Genomic DNA, 23,836 nt, shown 5'->3' with positions numbered 1-23,836 from the left:
AACAACCCCAAAAGGTATTATAACTGTTTAGAAAACTCCATAATTGTTTTTAAAAAGCCCTAACCTGAAGTTGCCAACATTTTGAGGTATCATGTATAGAGTAAAATGAACTCATGATTCGTGCCAAAACTATTTTCATTGCTGAGAGAGTTTAATGACAAGATATATCTGTATTCCATTTTGATTACAAAACTGATTACATGGCAAAGGGCTTATTTTCCAAGAGGAGCTACTGATAGGGATAGAATTTATCTTCTTCTTGGAGCGTTCTCTGCCTCTAATCTTCTAGCTGGCTCAGGGCTTCAAATTAAAGACTTCCCAATACACTCAGTCGAATGCCTTTGTCTGGGACCAGTCCTGACACTCAGAACTGAAAAACATACTTTCCATTACTTCAGGAGAATTGCTACTAATGACTGACTTATTTTTCTTCCTTTCTCTTTTATTTCCCCCATCTCTTCTACTCCTAACCTTTGTTTGCAAGGCAAATGTGAGCCAAAAATTTCAAGTTTGAAAAACATAAAGAAAGGAAACAAGTAAATAGGGAAGGAGCATAAATACTGAACAAGACTGGGCAAGGTGACAAAAAGGAATTACTGTGAAAATCTGGAAGGGGGCCAAGATACAAAATGCAGCGCTGTGTAGTTTACAGGAACTATTTAGTGTTCAGCATGCTTCAACGATCACACAGAGAAAGCCAAATCTCTCTGGGTTTGTTTGCTACCCTATAGTTAGCTATGGAAATTTGACATAGATGATCTGTGTTTTCTGTCAGCAAGCCGAAATGAATACAGAGGATCATGGGGCCCCTGCGTGATCTGAATTGCTAGGAGAAGACCCCTTGCGGCTGGAGTGGGAAATACTTCAGCAAAAGCCAATCTTACAGGCTGCAGACATTGTATAAGGGAACTACAAACAAAAGTAACAAACACTCCACAAAGCTCTTTACATTTCCAGACACTTATAGTTTATAATTGTTTTTATAGCACCAAGTACTGAAGCGAGGTTTTATTTGCATTGCCTCTCTGAGGCGTTCAATGAAATTTGAAGCACTTCAGATTTTATCCATTTAATTCACATATCCACTGCAAAGTAGGAAGAATAAAGGAGGGGTGTGAAGCAGGTAGGTAACTTACTGTGGGTTTACAGCTAGGCAAGATAGACTTGTAATAGAATTTGGATATCTTATCTTGGGTTCAATTCAACAGTGCTGGTTTGGAAAACATTCATTATTAAGGCTCTAAAACTAAACCTGCTATTTTGCAAGTGTCAAGTGATTTCTTTATTCAAGTAAAGATGGATTGAGAGACATAAAACTTACTCTTTGTTTCTCCATGAAAAGAGGCTATTTCTAGATTCTCCAGGGGCGGGAGAAGCTGCTTTAAAAAAAATCTGGTAAGGACAGTATGTTAGCAACTAAGAGTCTTTAGAAAAGTGTCAATTATGCAGATTAAAACAAAAAAGCTACATAAAAATACACTTGTTTTCCAAGCTTCCCTGGAAATCATATAAAATGAAACCCCTTTTATAGTTAATTGTCTCGGACAATCCCCAGACCCTGCCTGTCCTCTCTGCTCCCTGGTATTTGTTCCAAGAGTGTCTGTAGTACTAATAAATAAATGCTTTCTTTTGAATTCAGTCCTTTAAGAACAGGCTGCCTAAACTCAAATGACTAGTTCCTATTTTCATTACCACCTCTTATTTTAGAAGCTATTAGAAGAAAGTCAGAAAAGTGGTAATGTCCAAGGGGAAAATGCCATACAAGTTAAAGTGTGGGGTCAAGGAATTGATGACATGATAAAGAACAAGGCAAGGGTGTGCAGTATTAGGGTTCATGTTAAGTGAATGCTCTGGTAAACAGTAGGATATGAAAAAAAAAAAAAGAAAAAAAAAAAAAGGAAAGAGGAAATGCAGAAAGAATAGCCATAAAGAGAAAAAAGAAAATTTTGAAGAAAAATTTTTTTGGGTGGCTTGCATTTAATTTAATTGTTCTATCTATGGAGTTTTTGGTAAATCTTCAGTTTAAATTCTTTATTAGTAGTTATGTGTTTTCTCATAAATACTGGAAGCAGAGAATCTGATGTGTGGTGTAAGGGTACAAGACAGGTAAGATTTCAGAAGAAAAATACTTTCTCAGGTGTAGCACACAGCCTTGACACAGTCATCTTGTAGTTCTTGAGTTTTAGGAATAGATCTTTGATGTGAAGATTTCCAGTGTTTCCTTGTGTTACCGTTTTTCACTTTCAGTAATTCTGGCCTTCAGCTTTAGTTAGAAATAAGAAGTCCTTATTTTGGAAAGGGAATATAGAAATTTAAATGTAAGTTGTTCAGAGCTTTCTGACAACTATGTAGGTCTCTAGGCAAAGTATGTGTCTGGCCTTTTTCAACACAGTATTTTCAGTAACAACTTGTCAGTGAGGTCAGTGACTAACGGTTCAGGATTAGATACCACCTCCCTGGCTTGTAACCTCCCCTTTCCTTCTTATCCTGGGTGAACCGCTCAGCTAAAGTGACTGCCCCACTGTCACTGCCTTCAGTTTGGTACTCTGAAACTCTGAGACTATCACAAAGCTTTTTTTTTTTTTTTTTTTTTCACTTCCAGAGTGCCCCTCTTCCTCTTTCTTTCTTTCTTTTTTTTGGGAAAACTCCCCTCAAGAGCTGAATTTTAAGCACATTTACTTTATAGGAAGCAACAGAAAGGTAAGAGAAAAGTCTGTGACCAGAGGAGTGGGACTTCGTGCATTACCATTTCTCCCTTGAATTGCTGTTAGCTGTGTATCATAGTTTTAAAATGCGGGCTTCTTTCTGAATGAAGACAGATCACATTATTAAATAAAGTGGCAATGTTTTGACTACTTATGATGAGAAATGTAGGCTTTCACGCTAATTTTCAAGATAAAAATAACTTTCAAACTAGTGCCAGGGGAAGCTAGTAGCCAAGGTCGTGCTTTGCATTCAGAGAGTTTCTGGCTATAAAAAGCCCATTGGATGCTGTGCAGGAAAAGATAAGATATGGCTGGATGCTTGTGCTTGTGCTTGAGACTGGGGAAAAGGCAGCAAAGACAGAAACTGTTTGAAGGGATTTTACTTTCAGCCCAAAGTTCTTCACAGTAAATGGAAGATGTTTCAAGTGGGAAAGTGACAAAGAGAATCAATTTCTGAATGTAATATTTGGCTTGTATTTGTCATATAATTGGCAGTAATATTAGGAGGTTCAGGAATGCTCTGAGATCCGTTTGACCACTGTTTATAATCGAGTGAAAATCACTATGCGCAATGAACATGGGATATAATAATTATGTATCCAAAAGATTGCTATCTAGTGGGGTCTGAGTGACTGTGAGTAGCTTCTGTCAGTCAAAGTGAGGATAGACGGGGAAGAAATGACTTCAAATGGAAAGGAGAAATTGAGGATAAACTTCAGGAGGTTCATTGACTTAGAGGGTTTGAGTCACTCACAAATGGTACTCAGAAAGACTTACAATATCTCTGGAGATAATGGGATTCAATGAATTGTTTAAAACACCAGTGGGAAAAGTGAGATTTCAAGTTAGCCTTGTTTCTGGGTTTGTGGTTAGCTTATTTAGACAGAAAGGTCAGCTTGTTGAGAGTAGTTGTGGTTTGGAGATGTGGATGTAACCAGTCAAATTTGAATGGCACATTTGGATGTGCTATTAAAATTTCATTGCACACTACAACAATTACCTTAGTAGTAACATAGAACAAACTTATTAAATCAGAAACCCGAAAATACAGACGGTATACACACACTCTTATTTTCATTTGTGACTTCTTACATATCGTCTGAGCCATTCTTATTTGAGTAAAAGATTGGGAGTTTTAGAGTAAAGCTCTTTTTTTTTTAATTACAAAAGTGGTAAGTGCTCATTGAAGGAATTTTGAAATTACAGAGAAAAAATTATTACCTGAAGTCTCATTGGTATATTTTCTTCTAGTTTTTTTTCCCTCTTTATGACCTTAAAGCTAATTGCAATAGCATTGTAGATTGTATTTGAATCCTTGCTTTTTCATTTACCCTTGTACCAAAACATTTTTCATATAATATTAACTATTCTACATAGATGTTATTTTGAATTATTGTGTAATATTCTTTCAAGTGAATGGATGCAATTTAATTAATCACTGTTGAAGATCTACGTACTTCAGGAAACACATTTGTATATTTATGTATGCATTATGTATTAATATTTAAGATGATTTCCTTAATCTCTGTACTAAGTGTGGAGTTTTTGGATTAGAGAGCATTACATTTAAGAGGCAAAGGTTGTGATGCTTAAGATATGTTTTTACTGTTTCTCTTTTAAGTATTAAAAAATTCCTTGTCTGCTAAATGAAATGTTTATTCAGTGTCTATGAGCTATAAGACATTGTTATCAGGCACTCAGATAGCAATGTACTAAGTGTTTGGAAGGACACAATCTCTTCTGCTTACAAAATTTCAATTTACAAACTTTCACAATTGTCAACAAAGCTACATATCAGAGTTGAAAGCGCCCCAGCTGTGCCTGAACCCAATAGATAGTATAGTTATTGGCCACATATTGTTTTGGACTTTACACCAATAGAATTTATAAAAAATTTCTGCTAGAAGACCATGCATACACAGTTCTGATTTATATGAATTTTCTTATCTGACTGTGAAAAAGAAATAGCAAAAATAAGAAGGGTAAATACCTTAGTTGTAGTGAAACTAGAGAAGTCAGAGGTATTTGGAGAAAATCTATAGGCAGCAGAATGGAAAGAAAAAAGGATGAAGGGTACACAGCAGCAGAAATCCAGTATTGGGTTTTTCAAATCAGGGAAATGGGACTGAAATAAGGCATTGTAAGGGTGAAAGTTAGGGCAGATACATTTTAATTTTTAATTGTTAAATCAGAAAACATGGTCGTAGAAATAAAATATACAGAAAGAAAAAAGGTAAGGAATTAGTGATTGATAAAACACATATTGGTGGTTGGTCTGGAGTAATCAAAGCAGAGTGAGTAGAATATCGTATTGTTTGGTGGGAGTGAGGTATAGAGTTGTGAATTCTTAAAAAATGTTTTTTTCTCAAAAATATATTTTTCCTGTATTATAAATAAGTTTTTAAATTACAAAGTTTCATTTTCAGTGATATTTAGAGATCATAGCTATGGACAGATAGAAATTCTATTCTTTGTTCCCTATGAACTTCAGTTTGCATTTTTTCTTTGGAAGAGAAAGGATTAAGATTTAAGAAGAGAAGTTGGCAGCCCAATCTTGCCTGAAGAGAAACTATGTGCTTCGTAATGAAGACTTAAAAATAGTATTTATTTATGGATCATTGGCTCATGGGAATGTTAGTCCAGAGATTCAAAAAGCGTGATTTTCTGATTCTTATTTGGATACTGGGTTTTAAGTGACATGGTCCTGTGGGGTGGGACTCCTGACTTTAGCTAAATTGCTAATCTAATGGAAACTGACAGATAATTGAGGCTACAGAAGTTTTGAAAGTGAACGGGACTATTAGCTACTGCTCCCGAGTTTCACATGTTTAATTTTTGTTTTTAACTACAGTGTTGCTGCCTGGGACTCAGTCAGTAATCTGTTACCAATTTAATTACTAACTTCAGGGACTCAAAAGTGACTTTAAATTCCTGAGTGAGAAATTAAAAATTGGTCAGGTTTATCTGGTGCCTTTTCCTGCTTTTATTATCCTAACCATTACGCCTATGTTTCCTCAAGTCCCTTCTGTCAACAGGAAATTGATTTGATGGAGAAAGCAACAATTAATGTAAAGAAATCTTTCCACATATTGGAACTTGAGCGAGTTAGCTCTCCTGTATTTTAGTACTATTCATATGATCTGCAGTTCTCAATCTATTACTAAGAAGATAAGGAGCTTGTAGCAGAATGTTAATCAGCTGTTCCCTAAGGACTGTGTCGCAAGACTTTGTAGATGAAGGAGGTAGTCATTGATTTGCATTTTGATGCAAACTCCTTATCTCTTTGAAGACATGCACTTGGAGTAACATTGCTTAAAGAACACTGCATAAGGATTCTCTACTTATGTGCATGAAGGCAGAGAATTGGGATAAAGGGTACAGTTAATTAGGTAATGAACAAACTGGCACGTCTCTGTTGATGAGTCCTCTGAATATGGACGGTTTCAATGCAAAGAAGCCCTGAGGTATCTCTTTGAGGAGCCTACACAATGACTGAAAGGCAGGATTGCCAAAGGGGCTAACATCGAGTCTATTTTAGTGTTCGCCTTGGAATTTATTCCGAAGTGCTGGGGATAGTTGCTAGTGAAACAAGGTTCCTGTTTTCATGGTGTTCCTTTTCTAGTGTATGTGAGTTTGTGGGTGAGTGAAGAGTGAAGAGAGTAAGAAATAAAATCAACTTCCCTGAGAGTCCCCAGAAGAGATATGGGTCTGGCTTACTCCAGGGCTGGAGTTTATAAAGCATGCTTCCATGGACATTTACAGGATTAACTTTCTCCTTCTTCTTCTTTCTTCCTCTCCTCATCTCCTTCTCCTGATCTTCATCTTCTTCTTGTTGATATTTTCAAGATATCAAGAAGAAGGTTTTTACAAACTATTTGCTTGGGCTGACTTTGAATCTTGGTTCTCCTGATCTATGCCTCCTGAGAAGCTAGGACTACAGGCATGAGCCACTGGCGCCTGGCCGTGCATTTTCTTCTTTTTTGCTCATTTATGAAACCTTAATTTAGGTGAAGGAAAAAAAGGCATAGTATTGTACATGTTGGTCTGCATCTTGCATCCCCTCAGGACAGTTATAGTTGGTTAAGACAGATGTATTAGCAATTTGTATAGACGGACCTCCTTTCCAACAGCTTCACTGTGTTTCTCTACATGGATATAGCAGAATTGATGGATATGTTTGTAGTTTTCAACATTGTTTATTTTGTCATGTTGCTTTGCTTAATGAATATTTTTGTTCATATATCTTGAAACACTTTTGTGAGTATATTTTTGGATAAATCCATGGAAGTAGAACTGCTGTATTTAAAGTTATGCTCATTTAAAAATTTCATAAGAATTATCTCTAATTGGAAATATCACCCAAGTGGTTAAAGAATATGTGTAATTTACAATTTGAGAGATACTATCATATTTCCCTTCAAGAAGTTTATACCCATATATACCCCTGCTAGCGTGTACTCTGAAAGCCTAGGTCACAACCCTTACCAGCACTGAAAGCATGTAAAAAAGTTCACTTTTGACTGCTTGATGGGTGAAAACAATATTTGTTGTTTTTGATTTACATTGAATTAATTATGAGTAAGGTTGAACAATTTCATATTTCTCTGGTGTTTAAATATCTTTTAATGAAAACATTTTCTCACCATCTTTAAATAAAATGGATTTGCATTTTTTAATATGAAGCTGCTGTGGCATTAGGAGTTAATTGCTTCCTGCTCTCAGGGTTTTGGTTCCCATTGCACTGCTAATTCTTTAGTGCTCCTTTTTTTAAAAAAAATTTAAAACATGGATAAATTTTATTTTATTATTATTACTATTTTTGGAGACAGCATCTTGCTATGTAGTGCAGGCCAGCCTGGAACTCATGATGGTCCTGCCTCAGCTCCAGTGCAGGGGTCACAGGCACACACCACCATGATGGTCTCTTCAGAGCTCTTGAGGCCATGCTGGATGTGTTCTCCTGTGGACATAACAGCAACTGCAGAGCTTGACTCTGATTGAATATTTAGCCATTTCCAGTTCTTCCTTCATTGAAGCTATATGTTCTTGTGACCTGGAATTACATGAGATTTTTCTAATCCAAGCCACATCTTTATTATATCATTTTCCCAGTATGGACATCTTTTTGTGCAGTTTGCTCTGGTAACAAGATGCATTCATGAGGGTGCTGTGGCTGATCAGCATATTTTTCATCTTCTGCAGGCAAAGGCTGAAATACTACTCATAATTCCTGATGTGATAAATTTGTGATGAATCCAATTTGTATATTTTACCCAATTAATTGTTTATTTTTTAACTTTCATGTTTTATTTTTAAATTATATGGAAAATAAAATATTTTGTAGTAAAAATTTTAAACTTCTTCCTTTATGGCTTCTGGCTTTATGTTTTGCTTAGGGCTTTTCACTTCCGTAACAAATTTATTATATATAAATCTATTCACACTGTCAGAAATTTAAAATTTTTTCTGTATCTGGAATTGAGTTTAGACAAAGGAATGAAGCTGAAAGCTTAATTTTAATTTTCTTCCCTAAATGTTTCTTTATAAGATATGTTATGATTTATTTTTTAAAATGACATCTTTGTCATATGCTAAATTTATATTGGAGTCTGTTTCTTAACTCTTTCTCCTGTTCTATTAATATTTGTAACTAATTTGTCATCTAATTCCTACTTTTAAAATAACTTCATTTAATACTATATCTTAATAAAAGATCAATCTCTCTCCTCATTATTATTATTTTCAAAATTTTACTCATTTATTTATTTTTTGCCATACTGGGGTTTGAACTCAGGGCCTCACACTTGCTAGGCACTTGAGTCACTCTGCCAGCCCTCATTATTATTATTACTGTGATTTTTTGCTCAGACTGTCCTCAAACTTGCTGTGTAGTGTAGGCTGACCTTGAACTCATATTCCTGCTTCCACGTGTTGAGTAGCTGGGATTACTGGTATGCACCACCACACCTAGCTAGCTAGTATAATTTTAAAGTTGTCTTCACATCAGTATTTAACAAATTTTGGTTACTATGATAAATGGTATCTTCTCTTCATTATGTTTTAAAATTAGTTACTATGTGTATGAAGGAGAACCATGAATTTGGATCTACATTTGTGTTTTATGAAGTGCTTCAGGTGGTTGAGACAAAGGTAATGTTCTGATGTACTTTTGGGACCTAGATCTCTATGTTGGGTCTTTCGGATTTGCCTCTTACGCATGTATTTCCTCTCAGAAGTATACTTACACCACCTTCTTGTCTGTTTGACAAAATCTTTTATAAACACTAACTTTTTTAAGCTGAAAAGGTTACACACTATTTATTTTTATCTTAACAAAGTGTACTTTAGCCATGTTTTTTTGCTTATAACCAAAAGTCTACTCTAGCTGGTTTAAGCAAAAAAGAGTTTCATAAACAACATAAGGTAGTTCAAAAATACCCCAGTAGATTTGGAGAAACAGCCAAAGACAATAGGGCCAGGAAAAATAGCCTGCTATACCTGAGGGATAGCCAGGCAGAGGCACTAACTCCCATCATTCCAGGCTTCGGGGCTGGGCCTGTGTCCTCCTCATCTAAGCCATGTTGGCTGGGTGAAATCTGGGTTTCATTTCACCAAGGAAGTTTAGAAAGAGCAGACTTTTGTAGTTTTCATTGTGTAACCTTTGTGGAAGATGCTGTAGGTTGATTGAGTTTACACCCCTTCTGAACTAAACTCTGGCTTAGTTCTGCTGCTGTACTATTCAGCCTCTATAGCTGAGGAACAAAGCAGAGCTGTGATTAAAAGAGGCATGAAGTTAGCAAACCTGTAATACCTGCTGTAAAGATATGCAATGAAAATAAATTGCCTTCTGCTCTGACTCCAGCCCCTCAGTTCCCTGGCCATCTTCTGATGGAGTAGTCACCACCAGTTTCTGATATGAATAATTTAAAAAAATTGTTAACATAACTGGGCATGATGGTGCACGCCTGTGATCCCAGCACTTGGGAAGCTGAGGCAGGAGGATAGTGAGTTCAAGGCCAGCCTGGGCTACATAGTGACACTCTGTCTTAAAAACTCTTTTTATTTTTTTGTTGTTGTTCTATATCATTCCTTATCAGTATGTGTAAGTTTACCTAACTTTTTTTTTTTTTTTTGGTGGGACTGGACTACTTAACTCTTTTTTTTATAGCTGACATTTGATTTAATTCAACCAATTTGATGCTCCATGCTATTCTGATCTTTTTTTTTTTTGGTAGGACTGGGGTTTGAACTCAGGGCTTTGTGCTTGCAAAGCAGGTGCTCTACTGCTGGAACCACACCTCTAGTTCATTATTTTGGAGATGGGGTCTTCTGAACTATTTGTCCAGGCTGGCCTCAAATTGCAATTCTCCCCAGTAGGAAGGATTACAGGTGTGAGCCACCAATGCCCAACTTATTCTGAATCATTTTAATGTAGTTTCTGCCAAGTGATGAGGACATTCTCTTATTTGTTTGTTTATTTATTTATTTATGAGATAGGATCTTGTTATGAAGCCCAGGCTGGGATTATAGGAGTATGCCATCACACTTGGCTGAGGACTGATATTCCCTAGCAAGGCCATACAAATTGTTAAACTGTGAAATGCTCTTGTACTCCCTCTTCCCCCTGACTACTTGGTCTGTGCTGGGACTCCCCAGCAATGAAAGAGTGAACATCTGACATAGGAAGGGCTCTCAAGACCCAGCTCAGGCTAAGTTCTGGTTAGCTGGGGGCTGAACTACGCTGGGTATTATTATTAATACTATTGTTATTTTGCAGTGGTGGGGATCAAACCCAGGGCCTGTTCATGCTGCCAAATGCTCTTAACACTGAGCTACAGCCCAAACCCCAAGGTTATTAAATATTTTTGGAATCTCTCCCACTGATATACAAATGAATAGGATCTATTTGTTTCTTAAAGTCCTTTTTTGACCCTGTAGTAATAAAGTCAACTCAACGAAAGGATATATATGACAATTTATTTAACTGGTACCTTATTGATTACATTTAAGTTGTTTCAAACTTTTTGTTACTCTGGAAACAACACTGAAATCTTTACATACATCTTTGTATATGTATATTCAGATTCTTAGAGGTAGTATTGCTTAGACCAAGAATTTGTGCATATGCAATTTTATGGATCCTGCCAGAATGCCTTCCAAAGAGATTTTACTAATAGTCACTCTGACCAATAGTATATGAGACACTTCGTATTTCTTTATCTTGTCAAAGGGGATTTCACAAAAAAATTAATATATGTTTTAATGAAACCAATTTATCCTCTTTAACAATGACATTGGAAAAAAGAAAAAGGAAGAGAAGAAAATAAAGTTTGTTTAGTATGAATGCCTCTTAATAAACCTATACCAAGCTGGGTATTGGTGGCTCAAGCCTGTAATCCTAGCTACTTGGGAGGCTGTGATTGGGAGGATCACAGTTTGCCAAATAGTTCTCTAGACCCCATCTCTAAAAATAATCAGAGTAAAATGGACTGGAGGTGTTGCTTAAGCAGTAGGGCACCTGGCTTGTAAGTGTGAAGCCCTGAGTTAAAAGCCCAGTTCCACTCAGATAAACAAAAACAACAGCAACAACCCCCAAAAGAGACCTACACCAAGGCATCATAAGATTATTTTGATACTTTGGCTAAGATCAGTGTAAAATTTCCCAGTTTTAATTTTCAAATTCTTCCTTTTTGATATTTGGGACATGTCAGTTTTCAATCTTCTGTTACCACTCTCATTTTCCATTATTACTTGAGATGCCAACCAGAACTCTGTGAGATAATATAAACACTTTAAAAAAATTTTTTTATTTTATTCATATGTGCATACAATGTTTAGTTCATTTCTCCCCCTTCCCCCCAACTCCCTCCCTCTCCCCCCCACCCCTTCAATACCCAGCAGAAACTATTTTGCCCTTGTCTCTAATTTTGTTGAAGAGAGAGCATAAGCAATAATAGGAAGGAACAAGGGTTTTTGCTAGTTGAGATAAGGATAGCTATACAGGGAGTTGACTCACATTAATTTCTTGTGCATGTGAGTTACCTTCTAGATTAATTCTTTTTGATCTAACCTTTTCTTTAGTTCCTGGTCCCCTTTTCCTATTGGCCTCAGTTGCTTTTAAGGTATCTGCTTTAGTTTCTCTGCGTTAAGGGCAACAAATGCTAGCTAATTTTTTAGGTGTCTTACCTATCCTCACCCCTCCCTTGTGTGCTCTCGCTTTTATCATGTGCTCAAAGTCCAGTCCCCTTGTTGTATTTGTCCTTGATCTAATGTCCATATATGAGGGAGAACATATGATTTTTGGTCTTTTGGGCCAGACTAACCTCACTCAGATGATGTTCTCCAATTCCATCCATTTACCAGAGAATGATAACATTTCATTTTTCTTCATAGCTGCATAAAATTCCATTGTGTATAGATACCACATTTTCCTGATCCATTCATCAGTGGTGGGGCATCTTGGTTGTTTCCATAACTTGGCTATTGTGATATAAACACTTTTTTGTTGCTCTGTAACATAGTCATTCCCAACCCACAGAGCTTTTGCTCCCAGAGACATTTAGCAATGTCTGGAGACATTTTTGATTGTCACAACAGGGGGACAGGTGTGACTGCTGCCTAGTGGGTAGAATCCAGGGATGCTTTTCAATATCCTACAACACCCTGGACAGCCCCTCACAACAAAGAATTGTCCAGTCTAAAATGTCAGTAGTGGGGCTGGTGGAGTGGCTCAATTGGTAGAGCACCTGCCTAGCAAGCATGAGACTCTGAGTTCAAATCCCAGTACCACCAAAAAAAAAGTAGAAATGTCAGTAGTGTTGAAGATGAGAAGGCTTGCTTTGATAGAATAAACTCTGAAAGACATTCATCTAACCAGTTAAATGTTCCATTACTATATTTTCTCCTGCTGTGTCTTCAATTTCCTTTCAAGATTGTCAGCACAATCTTTCCATTTTAAAGACTATTCTCCTTGGTAGACAAGATGAAAACAAAGTAGAGGCAGTCATTTTTCTTCCTTTTGGTCATTTGTTAACATTATGAAATTTGCCTGGGGATAGAGGGAGGGGCACGGGTTGTACCTTTCTTATTCTTCCATCCTCAAGCCCAACCTACAAGTTTTTGTATTTGAGTGTTTTTCTCATTCTAGGCTTAGTTCACTCTTCTCATAGCCAATACTACACTAATGTGTTCATTCTTTCTTTTGTATGTCCTTTAAAACCTCAGCTCTTTAGAAAGCTCTTCGCAATCGCACTGTAGCTATTTATCTCTCATTTGCAACTGTAGTAGTGAATTCTGTTTCTTGATCTATCTTTCATTTTAGAGTCTGTGACTCAGAGATTTTTATATTTTCTGTGAACTGCTAAGCAATCTAAGATACTTGTCTTACTTTGCTTTGTGTTTTCTTTCACGGCTGTAATGAACTCTAAGGTGATATGTTCAATTTCCCCCAAGGTTCCTGTCACTTCCACTTCACTAGTATATTCCTCTTTGCTGGTAAGAATTAATTTCAGGGTAGCATTCCACTCTTTACTTCTTTTGTGCTCTGAATGGTAAGGTTGCTGATTGGGAGGAAGAAAAAAATAAAGAGGAACGATTTCTACAATTCAGATTTTAATTACCTTATCTTTTTAATATTATTGAATTCTTAGATGTTTATATCTTTGTAAGGTTTCTTTTTATCTTCATCTTTCACTTACATCAACTTTATTTTATTCAGTCTTATCACTTTTTTCCTAGAATTTTGTTTTCTGGGTATTTTTCTGAGATCATAGAGCAGATGTATTTTCTAAACTTTCTATTATCTTGGAAATAATTTTCTCTTATATCTTTAAGACATTCTCTTTCGCTTTTAAGTAATACAGTCTTTAAATTTTTTCCATTTATTTATCTTTGAAAGAAGATTTATTTAGTAATAGAGTAGGTCTTAGATAAGATTTGTGTACCCCTTTTAAGCTCTACCACTTTTAATTTTGGTAGTGAAAGGAATAGGATGTCTCAGCGGACCCCCACCCCCCTGTTGGAGAAACCAGTACCAAATGCCCCGTGTAGATAAGATAAGCAGAGCAGCAGGGCTCGGCTCAGGCATATAGAATGTGAGGAATGTGAGCAGGTTGCGAAAGATGACGGGGTGTACGTGCAAGATGTGCTCTGCCTGCTTGCTCAATGTTGATAACGTAAATACGTGCGCAAATGCTGACCTTTTACTCTATAGGCTAGGAAGTACATGTACTCTTAAATGGATAGGCTGGAAATGTATGTGGTATTACAAAATCATTGGCTATGTGCCGCGCGGGCTTTTGCTGTAACGGCAGGTAGTGGTCTATATAAGATCTCCCCTAAAGAGGCTCAGGGTCGTGTTTTCCTAACCAGTCCTGCGTGTCTGTGTGGGAGCTCGACCCTGGCTAGCCAGCCCAATAAACTCTTTGTTGATTGCATTCACGCGTGTCTCTCTGTCTCTCGGGAGTCCTAACATTTGGAGGCCCCAGCGAGATTCCATTTTCTCGAGAGACAGAACTTGCCCGCGAGAAAGCAGGGCGATCCCAAGTCCTAGGCGTTGGGAGGGGATCCAAGACCCTCATTTGGAGGAATTTGAGTGTTCCATTTGGGCCGCAGCGGGGATTTGGCCAATCCCCAGGGAGATTCATTCTGGGAATCTCGCTAGGAGGACCACAGGGTCCTATTGGGAGAGGCTTTCCTCTCATTTGGGCTCGAGCATTTTAGGAACCCTGGCGCCAGGTGAAGAACTAATTGAGCTAGTCTACCGACCACCCGTCAAGTGGACGCCTTTCGGCCTGATATCCAAGTTGGACGGTGAGGAGGTTGAATGAGGTGCGCACCAGTGTGAGAGAAGGACCGGTCCGAGCGAGTGCTGTAGAGTGTTGTGTGTATGTGGAATTATTGTTGCCTTTACCCTTTTTGCTCTATTTCTCTTGGTGTTTGATTCTCCTTCCACAATGGGACAGGGACAAACAACCCCAAAGTCTCTGATCCTTTCTCACTTTTCAGAAGTTAAAGAAAGGGCCTTAAATGCGGGTCTGGTCATCAAAAAAGGTAAGTTCGACACCTTTTGTTCTGCAGAGTGGCCCACCTTCGGAGTCAGATGGCCCATTCAAGGTTCCCTCTCCCTAGACCTGATCACTAAGGTTAAAGCAGTCATTTTTTGGCCAGGCAATCGAGGCCATCCAGACCAAGTCCCTTACATTTTGGTTTGGGAGGATCTGGCGAGGAACCCCCCCTCCGCTTGGTTAACAGCTTTTCTGACTCACCCCTTCAGTTCGGCTCCCAGGGCTAAAACCCCAGTCACGCCCACCTTGGTCATAAAGGAGGAGGAGAAACTTCCTCTTCCCACCCTGATCGGTCCTCAGAATAGGGCACCTCCCTTACCATCTTCAGTCTTACCAGAGAGTTCCCCCCTTTACCCATCCCTCACAGGGGCAGAGGAAGATCGGCCGCCTCCATACATGACTCCCCCTGGCCAAGTCAGTGCCCTGGAGGAGGAAATTTCCTCATCCTCCTCAACAGGATTGGCAGCAGGAGGAGGAATGGGTCAAAGACTTTGCCCCCGAGGGATCCGGGAAAGGGATGGGGAAGACGGGCCCTCCTCATCAACACAGGGGGAAGAAACTGTCCCTACACTTCCAGTCCAGATGGTAGGCCAAGGGGGACCGGGAGGGGGACAACAGTTTCAGTACTGGCCCTTCTCCTCCAGTGATCTATATAACTGGAGGACGCAGAACCTGCCCTTTTCGGAAGACCCTAAGTGTCTCATAGATCTCCTGGAGTCCATCATGCATACACACCGTCCCATTTGGGATGACTGTCATCAACTGCTCAATACTCTTTTTACGACGGAGGAACGAGAGCGCATCCTCAATGAAGAGAGGAAGAACGTCTTGGGGGATAATGGGAGACCCACAACTCTCCAACCAGCCATAGACGAGGCCTTCCCCCTACGCCGCCCTGATTGGGATTTTGGGACCGCAGAAGGTAGGGAGCGTCTCCGAATCTACCGCCAGACTCTTATGGCTGGTCTCCGAGCGGCCGCTAGAAGGCCCACCAACTTTGCAAAAGTAAAAGCAGTCGTCCAAGGGGAAAACGAAAGCCCGGCCGGTTTCTTAGAGCACCTCTACGAGGCATACCATCAGTACACCCCTATTGACCCTGAGGTGGAGCTCCACCAGTCTGCTGTGGTACTCTCATTCATTAATCAGGCAGCTCCAGACATTAGGAGAAAACTCAATAAACAGGAAAACTTAGGGAAAATGACCATTAGGGAAATGCTACAAATAGCAGAGAAGGTCTTTACTGCTAGGGAAACTCCAGAAGAAAGGAGGAAAGGCGGAGAAAGGAAGACAGGGAGGTCCAGGAGAAATTGAGAAAGGAGGACAGGGAGTTCCAGGCTAGGGAGAACCGAAAGCAACAAAGAGAAATGGCCCGTATTTTCCTAGCGGGTGTCCGGGACAAACCCAGGGGAGGGAGCCATGCCCGGACCCCCGATAAGGAACACTGTTTTTACTGTAAGGAGACTGGGCACTGGAAAAGAGAGTGCCCTAAGTTAAAGGGAAGAAGAGGGTTTGGAAGGAGACCGGGGGATAACAGGGAAAGGGAACGAGCAGTAGAGCAGGCCAGAGTCCTCCTAGCCGGAGAAGAGGACTGAAGGAGACGGGGCTCGGACCCCCTCCCCGAGTCTTGGGTAACAATACATGTGGAGGGGAAGCCGATGGGATTCATGGTGGATACCAGCGCCCAGTATTCGGTCTTAAACAAGGCACATGGACCTTTGAACAAGGAACGAACAAGTGTCGTTCAGGGGGCCACCGGTACGCAGTTATGTACATGGACTACCAAAAGAAAGGTAAACTTAGGAAAACACCAGGTCACACACTCCTTCCTGGTCGTTCCTGAGAGCCCTGCTCCCCTGCTCAGACGGGACTTACTCGCCAAAGTAGGGGCCCGTATCTATTTTGAACCAGATGGAATAATTGTGACTGATCAGGAGGGGAGCCCGATACACTTCCTGTCCCTATCATTGGCTGACGAGTATCGGCTGTTTGAGGACCGACAGGAGCCAGAAGGGGACATAGCCCAATGGCTAAAAAGGTTCCCCACGGCCTGGGCAGAGACTGTGGGAATTGGGCTCGCCAAGCACCTCCCTCCCATAGTTATACAATTGAAGGCTTCCGCTCTTCCCATTCGGGTGAAACAGTATCCTATGCCCAAGGGGGCTCGAAGAGGCATAGCCCCTCATATCCGCAGGCTATTAAAGGAAGGAATACTGCGGCCTTGTCGGTCCGCCTGGAATACACCTCTGCTCCCCATCCAAAAGCCAGGAAGCAAGGACTATAGGCCTGTAAAGGACCTGTGAAAGGTAAACAAGCAGACGGAGGACATTCATCCCACCGTTCCGAATCCCTATACCTTGCTCAGCCACCTACCCCCCCTTGCAAGTGTGGTATACAACCCTTGATTTGAAAGATGCTTTCTTCAGCATTCCATTGTCAGAAATTAGCCAGCCACTATTTGCTTTCAAATGGCATGAGGGTGGGGGCCAATCTGGACAGCTTACTTGGACCAGACTGCCGCAAGGATTTAAAAACTCTCCCACCCTGTTTAATGAGGCCCTGAGCCAGGACCTGGAACCCTTTCGCTGGAGCCACCCGCTAGTCACTCTATTACAGTATGTTGATGATTTACTGTTAGCGGCAGAAACCCGAGAGGAATGCAACGAGGCTACTGAACACCTGCTAATGGAATTAGGTGAGCTGGGATATCGGGCGAGTGCCAAGAAAACCCACATCTGTAAAAGGTCAGTGACATATCTGGGTTATCGGATCGCAGATGGGGCAAGATGGCTGACTGATGCCATGAAACAGACTATTTTGGCTATCCCATCCCCCTCATCCACTAGGGGAGTAAGAGAGTTCCTGGGCTCCGCAGGATTCTGTAGACTCTGGATTCCGGGATTTGCGGAGATAGCCAGACCCCTATATGAGGCCACCAAAGAGGCTCCAGATTGGAGATGGGGGGAGAAAGAACAACAGGCTTTTGACCAGCTAAAGGACGCTCTTTTACAGGCCCCTGCCTTAGCCTTGCCAGATCCTACAAGACCATTCACTCTATTTGTAGATGAAAAAAGGGGGTAGCCAAAGGAGTCTTGACCCAACAACTAGGTCCTTGGAAGAGGCCGGTGGCATACCTTTCCAAGAAATTAGATGCAGTAGCGGCAGGATGGCCCCCCTGCCTTCGTATCATAGCGGCCATCGCCGTGCTAGTGAGAGAAGCCGATAAATTAACCTTTGGACAGGCCCTCTGGGTCACAGCCCCTCACCCGGTGGAGGGAATCCTTAAACAACCCCCAGGGAAATGGATGACGAATGCCAGGCTCACTCATTACCAGGGGCTCTTGTTGGATTCCCCTCGGATCACATTCACAGATCCCGTAACCCTGAACCCTGCCACCCTGTTGCCTAACCCGGAACTACAGACACCTGTCCATGACTGCAAAGAATTCCTCTCCGAAGTCACACAGGTAAGGGCTGACCTAAAGGATACCCCCCTGTCCGGCTGCAAATTAAACTGGTACACTGATGGAAGCAGCTTTGTCCAAGATGGAGTCCGAAGGGCTGGGGTGGCGGTAGTTGACCAAGAAGGAAATGTGGTATGGAGCAGCGCCCTCCCACCCAGAACCTCAGCCCAAAAAGCGGAATTAATTGCCTTGGCAGAGGCCCTGGGGAGGGCAAAAGGAAAGCGAGTCAATATCTACACCAATAGTTGCTATGCTTTCGGTACCGTCCATGTCCACGGGGCCATCTATCGCGAAAGAGGATTCCGCACAGCAGAAGGGAAAAATCTAAAGAACCTGGCCAAGGTCCAGCGTCTATTAATGGCAGTGGAAAAACCAAAGGCAGTGGCAGTGACGTATGTCCCAGGCCACCAGTCTGCCAAGATGCTGGAAGCTGTCGGTAACAACAGAGCAGATCAAGAAGCAAAGAGAGCAGCAATGGTGAGTCCTTCCATGGTCGCGGCTGTAGACGTGCCTGTCCCAGAGCTCCCTTCGCTACCCCTCCGACCAGAATACTCCACGGAGGATTTCACCTGGATGAGAGCCCACTCCCCCATTAGAGAAGGGGAAGACGGATGGAGAAGCGACTTGGAAGGCAAGTTAATTCTGCCCGAAAAACTCGGATGATTCCTGTTGGCTAACTTACATAAGTCCACCCATTTGGGGCGGAGAAAATTACTAGACCTGTTGACATCTGCGCAGCTCCGATTTCCAAACCAGACCGTGGCAGTCCGTCAAATTGTGGAAGATTGTGCCAGCTGCACAGTCATGAAACCAGGACGAAGGGAGGGGCACCACACAGGTACTCGGGAATGGGGGAGGGCTCCGGGAAGAAGATGGGAAGTGGATTTTACTGAGGTAAAGCCAGGAAAGTTTGGGTACAAATATTTGCTAGTATTCATAGATACCTTTTCGGGCTGGGTGGAGGCTTTTCCTACAAAGAAGGAGACGAGTCAGGTAGTGGCAAAGGCCTTGCTAGAGGAAATCATACCCAAATATGGGGTGCCCGAGGCAATTGGGTCAGATAACGGTCCGGCTTTCATTAGTAAAGTCCTGCAGGGGCTAGCCCAGGCTATGGGGGCCAATTGGAAGCTACATTGTGAATATAACCCCCAGAGCTCAGGGCAGGTAGAAAGGATGAATAGTACACTAAAGGAGACTTTAGCCAAATTGGCCCTGGAGACTGGCGGAGATTGGGTGACACTCCTTCCCTTAGCCATCTTCCGGGTCCGGAACTCCCCTTATGTCCATGGGCTAACCCCCTTTGAAATCCTGTATGGGGCTCCACCCCCCCATCATTCAAAGGACCTTAGGCCCGAGACTAGATGATCTGGCCCCAAATTATCTGATTATGCTACAGGCTCTAGCTAAGGTGCAACAACAAATATGGCCCTTAATTCAAGCGTACCATACTACTGAGAGGGTCCCGAACACGGAACATGGCATAGTCCCGGGGGATATGGTATGGGTTAAAAGGCATCAGTCCAAAACCCTAGAGCCTAGATGGAAAGGACCTTATGTTGTACTGTTTACTACCCCTACCGCCCTCAAGGTTGACGGCATCGGACCTTGGATCCATTACTCCCACGTGCGTTGAGCCAATCATCAAAAACAAGAAGGGGCTAAAGAGTGGACTGTACGGCGGCACCCAGACAACCCATTAAAGCTGAAACTCTTGCGGCCCCAAAAACATGCAGAGTCTTCAGGAGCCATCACAAATGAGTTGGATGATCTTCCTGATCCTGCTCATTGCCCAGAGCAGGAGCTTTGCCGAAACCAACCCTCACCAGCCTTATAAACAAACCTGAATACTCACCGATGGGGAGACACATACCACCCTCAACGAGACTACTCACACTGCCCCATTGGGAACTTGGTGGCCAGAACTACAATTCTGCTTCAGAGACATCAATCCAGCCTACAGGTCCACCCCCCCTCCCCCCCCCCCGACTCAGCTCGACGCTATGGTTTTTATGCTTGCCCGGGCCACCAAAAGAGCAAAGACTGCGGGGGGGATACAATACTCTTTCTGTAAGTCATGGGCATGCGTCACATCTAACGATGGTGAATGGAAATGGGGAGTATCAAAACCAGACCTGCTCAAATTTGCCTTTGTAAATGGGGTACCATGGGGAACACCATGGGGAAGCAGATGGGGGGGCCTAAGCCTTCCGATTTTCAACTGCAGTTGCTGGCCCACAGATCTAGATAGAATCAAGGTCACTTTCACTGAAGCTGGCAAAAAGGACACCTCAGGATGGATGCAAGGAAGGATATGGGGAATTGTATTTTATAAATATGGTAGACATGCTGGCTCAACCATAGTAGTCAGATTGAAAATTGAGCCCACAGGGCCACCGTCCACAGTAGTAGGCCCTAATAAGGTACTTAGGCCACCCTATGTAAAGCCACCTCCCCAACCTTCCACAACTCACCACCTTCCCTCAACCTTAGCCCAGGCTAATGTCCCAACTCCAAGACCATCAGGAACCAGCCCTCCCCTGGTGAGGCCCAGTCTCATGACCGGGTCCAAAGACCCCCTCTGGGACCTGGTAGATGCTGCATTCCTGATGTTAAACCACACCAACCCTAGCATGACTACCTCCTGCTGGCTGTGCTATGATGTGAGGCCCCCATTCTATGAGGCAATAGGGCTAAATGTCACCTATAATAGCTCAACTAGTGAAAACCCCACCCAATGTTCCTGGGGAAACCATAAAAGAGGTCTGACCATACAACAGGTAAGTGGCCAAGGAACCTGCTTAGGAAAGGTGCCAAGGGGTAGACAAGACTTATGTACTGTTATTAAAGCCAATCAAACCTGGGGCAGCACTATTAACTGGATAGTTCCAAAGGACGAGGGGTGGTGGCTATGCTCACGGTCCGGATTCACCCCTTGCCTATCAACTAAGGTGTTTAACAGCTCTAAAGAATTCTGTGTCATAGTGGCTGTGCTGCCCCGCATCCTCTATCATTCGGAGGAGAGTCTATATTCATACTGGAATACAAAAATGGTTGAAAAAGAAAAAAGAGAGAACCTATTTCCGCACTAACTATTGCTACCCTACTCAGCCTAGGGTTAGCGGGGGCAGGAACTGGCATAGCCTCCTTGGCCACCCAGCATAAAGGGATGTCTTCGCTGCGCGCAGCCATAGACGAAGATATAGAGAGAATAGAAATCTCCATTAGCCACCTAGAAAAATCCCTTACTTCTCTGTCAGAGGTAGTACTTCAAAACCGACGAGGTCTGGACTTGTTGTTCCTCCAAAAGGGGGGACTATGTGTTGCTCTAGGGGAAGAATGTTGTTTTTATGCCAACCATACCGGAGTTGTTCGTGACTCCATGTCTAAACTTCGAAAGAGCCTAGAACAAAGAAAACGAGAAAAAGAGGCCGGGGAAAGCTGGTTCGAGTCTTGGTTTAACCAGTCCCCATGGTTAGCTACCCTCCTATCTACACTGGCAGGGCCAATAATAATCCTCCTATTACTTGTTACCATAGGACCCTGGATTCTAAACTGACTTATGACCTTTGTCAAAAGTCGAATTAATACTATCCAACTTCTGGTCCTCCGCCAACAATATCAGGCTCTTCATCCCCTTGAGAATGATTCCTCAATTTAGGCCATAAGAAAAGGGGGGAATGAAAGGAATAGGATGTCTCAGGGGACCCCTACCCCCCTGTTGGAGAAACCAGTACCAAATGCCCCGTGTAGATAAGATAAGCAGAGCAGCAGGGCTCGGCTCGGGCATATAGAATGTGAGGAATGTGAGCAGGTTGCGAAAGATGACGGGGTGTACGTGCAAGATGTGCTCTGCCTGCTTGCTCAATGTTGATAACGTAAATACGCGCGCAAATGCTGACCTTTTACTCTATAGGCTAGGAAGTACATGTACTCTTAAATGGATAGGCTGGAAATGTATGTGGTGTTACAAAATCATTGGCTATGTGCCGCGCGGGCTTTTGCTGTAACGGCAGGTAGTGGTCTATATAAGATCTCCCCTAAAGAGGCTCAGGGTCGTGTTTTCCTAACCAGTCCTGCGTGTCCGTGTGGGAGCTCGACCCTGGCTAGCCAGCCCAATAAACTCTGCTTTGTTGATTGCATTCACGCGTGGCTCTCTGTCTCTCGGGGGTCCTAACAGTAGAACAGAATTTCCTTGTCAAATCTTAAAGTGTAGGGCAAGCATCTCGTTGGATTTCTGGGCTATGGGAAGTGAATATCCACTGGGGCAACTTTTCTCCTATTATTATTATTATTATTATTTAGTCCTCTACTTGGAGGTCAGTTTAACCCCAGATAATTTGAAGCAATACAGATTTACTTTTCTGAAAGAAATGCATAAACACGAATCTCCAGGATATCCTTCTGTCTGTGTTTCTCGTGTCTGTCCCTACTGTTCAGGTTCTCCTATCTCAGGCCACACTATTCCTTCATTGTTCCCTTCATCTTGCGTTGCATTTCTGGAGACTAAAATCTGGCTGACTAAAGGTTGCTAGAAATGCTGGGAGGTGTCCAGGAAACTCTCTGGCTATCAAAAAGCAGTTCCTGTGCAGTAAGGGAGTGTGAGCTGACTTTTTGGTTGTCTGTACTAGCCCCAAGTCTCTGCCAGGATGTGAAGATATATAGGAAGGTGTGTGGGTCTGGCTCAAGGCTGTTGTAAATTCAGGTACAATTGGGTTCCAGCTCCCTATCTACCCCCTTTCCCCCCAGTTTGTGCCATTCATGAAGTCATTGGGTACAGTGGCCAGATTTAGCAAATAAAAAATATGAAACACACAGATTCCAAGTAAATAACAAATATTTTTATTTTCAGTATGTCCCAAATATTACATAGGATATAACTTATGACAGAAAATCCTTCATTGCTTATCTGACATTCAAGTGAACTGGGCATTTTGTATTTTATCTGTGAACATATGGTTCTGGAAAATGTTCCGCCATGTTTGCAAATCATCAAGGAGATTTTTCTCTTTCTGTGTCTCAGATCTGGTGTCACAGGGTCTCTTTCTAGTTTGACAAAGGTTGGGCTTCCTAGTCTTCCTTCAGAGGAAGAGTGGAGGAGAGTTGTACAGGATCTTGGAGCCTTCAGAGAAGAAAAGTGTGAAGACTGGAGTCCTTCCTTTTACAGTGTATCTGTTCTTAGGAAGGTTTTTTTTTTTTTTTTTTAACATCCAACTGGTCCTGATTAAGATTTACTAGTAAGAAAAAACATATGGAGCCCCTTCCCTTTTGCTGCCTGCATTACTCCAAAGGGGGCTATTTCTGGCACATGTGTGACTGAGCTGGAAGGCCCTCCTGACACCACTACTATGCCTTCTAAACTGAAAAGCTGAAGACATGGGCTCTGTGCTGTGTATCTGAGGGAGCAGGCTGCTTCTGTCTTGAAGTTGTTGTGGCCTCTGGCAGGATCCACAGCAGCAAGAGTGAAGCAGGAGGAAAAGTCACACTGAACTGTGGGGGATGTGTTTACCAGTGAACTATGCCAGGGGCACAGCACCAACAGAGCCCACTTGTGTTCCAATCCATTTCTCTGGTTCAGAAAGAACCAGAGAAATTTGAGGCATGTGAA

The 23,836-nt window shown here is 42.1% G+C and overlaps 2 protein-coding genes and 1 non-coding gene across 3 annotated transcripts in view; all 3 read left to right on the top strand.

The window, feature by feature from the left end:
- The first annotated feature begins 2,572 nt into the window (after positions 1-2,572).
- The window catches only part of Ctnna3 (catenin alpha 3), a 1,740,232-nt gene continuing 1,718,968 nt past the window's right edge, over positions 2,573-23,836 (top strand). The window contains exon 1 of the mRNA XM_074078977.1: positions 2,573-2,700. The gene's annotated coding sequence lies outside the window, so the exon portion shown is untranslated. The remainder of the gene's footprint in view (positions 2,701-23,836) is intronic.
- On the top strand, positions 12,425-12,497 carry Trnaa-agc (transfer RNA alanine (anticodon AGC)). Its single transcript has one exon. It is a non-coding gene; the product is annotated as a tRNA-Ala (tRNA).
- Positions 14,542-22,370, top strand: LOC141424805 (uncharacterized). The gene is made up of 2 exons (XM_074078980.1): positions 14,542-19,069; positions 19,820-22,370. Exon 1 carries the CDS (start codon positions 14,660-14,662, stop codon positions 16,079-16,081), a length of 1,422 nt encoding a protein of 473 aa, XP_073935081.1. The 5' UTR covers positions 14,542-14,659; the 3' UTR covers positions 16,082-19,069; positions 19,820-22,370.

This window comes from Castor canadensis, chromosome 7 (assembly GCF_047511655.1).
Source record: "Castor canadensis chromosome 7, mCasCan1.hap1v2, whole genome shotgun sequence".
NCBI lineage: Eukaryota > Metazoa > Chordata > Mammalia > Rodentia > Castoridae > Castor > Castor canadensis.
This window is presented reverse-complemented; position numbering and strand designations above follow the sequence as displayed.

Excerpts from the sequence above, each read along its gene's own strand:
- LOC141424805 (XM_074078980.1), top strand. The coding sequence starts at position 14,660 with ATGGGACAGGGACAAACAACCCCAAAGTCTCTGATCCTTTCTCACTTT.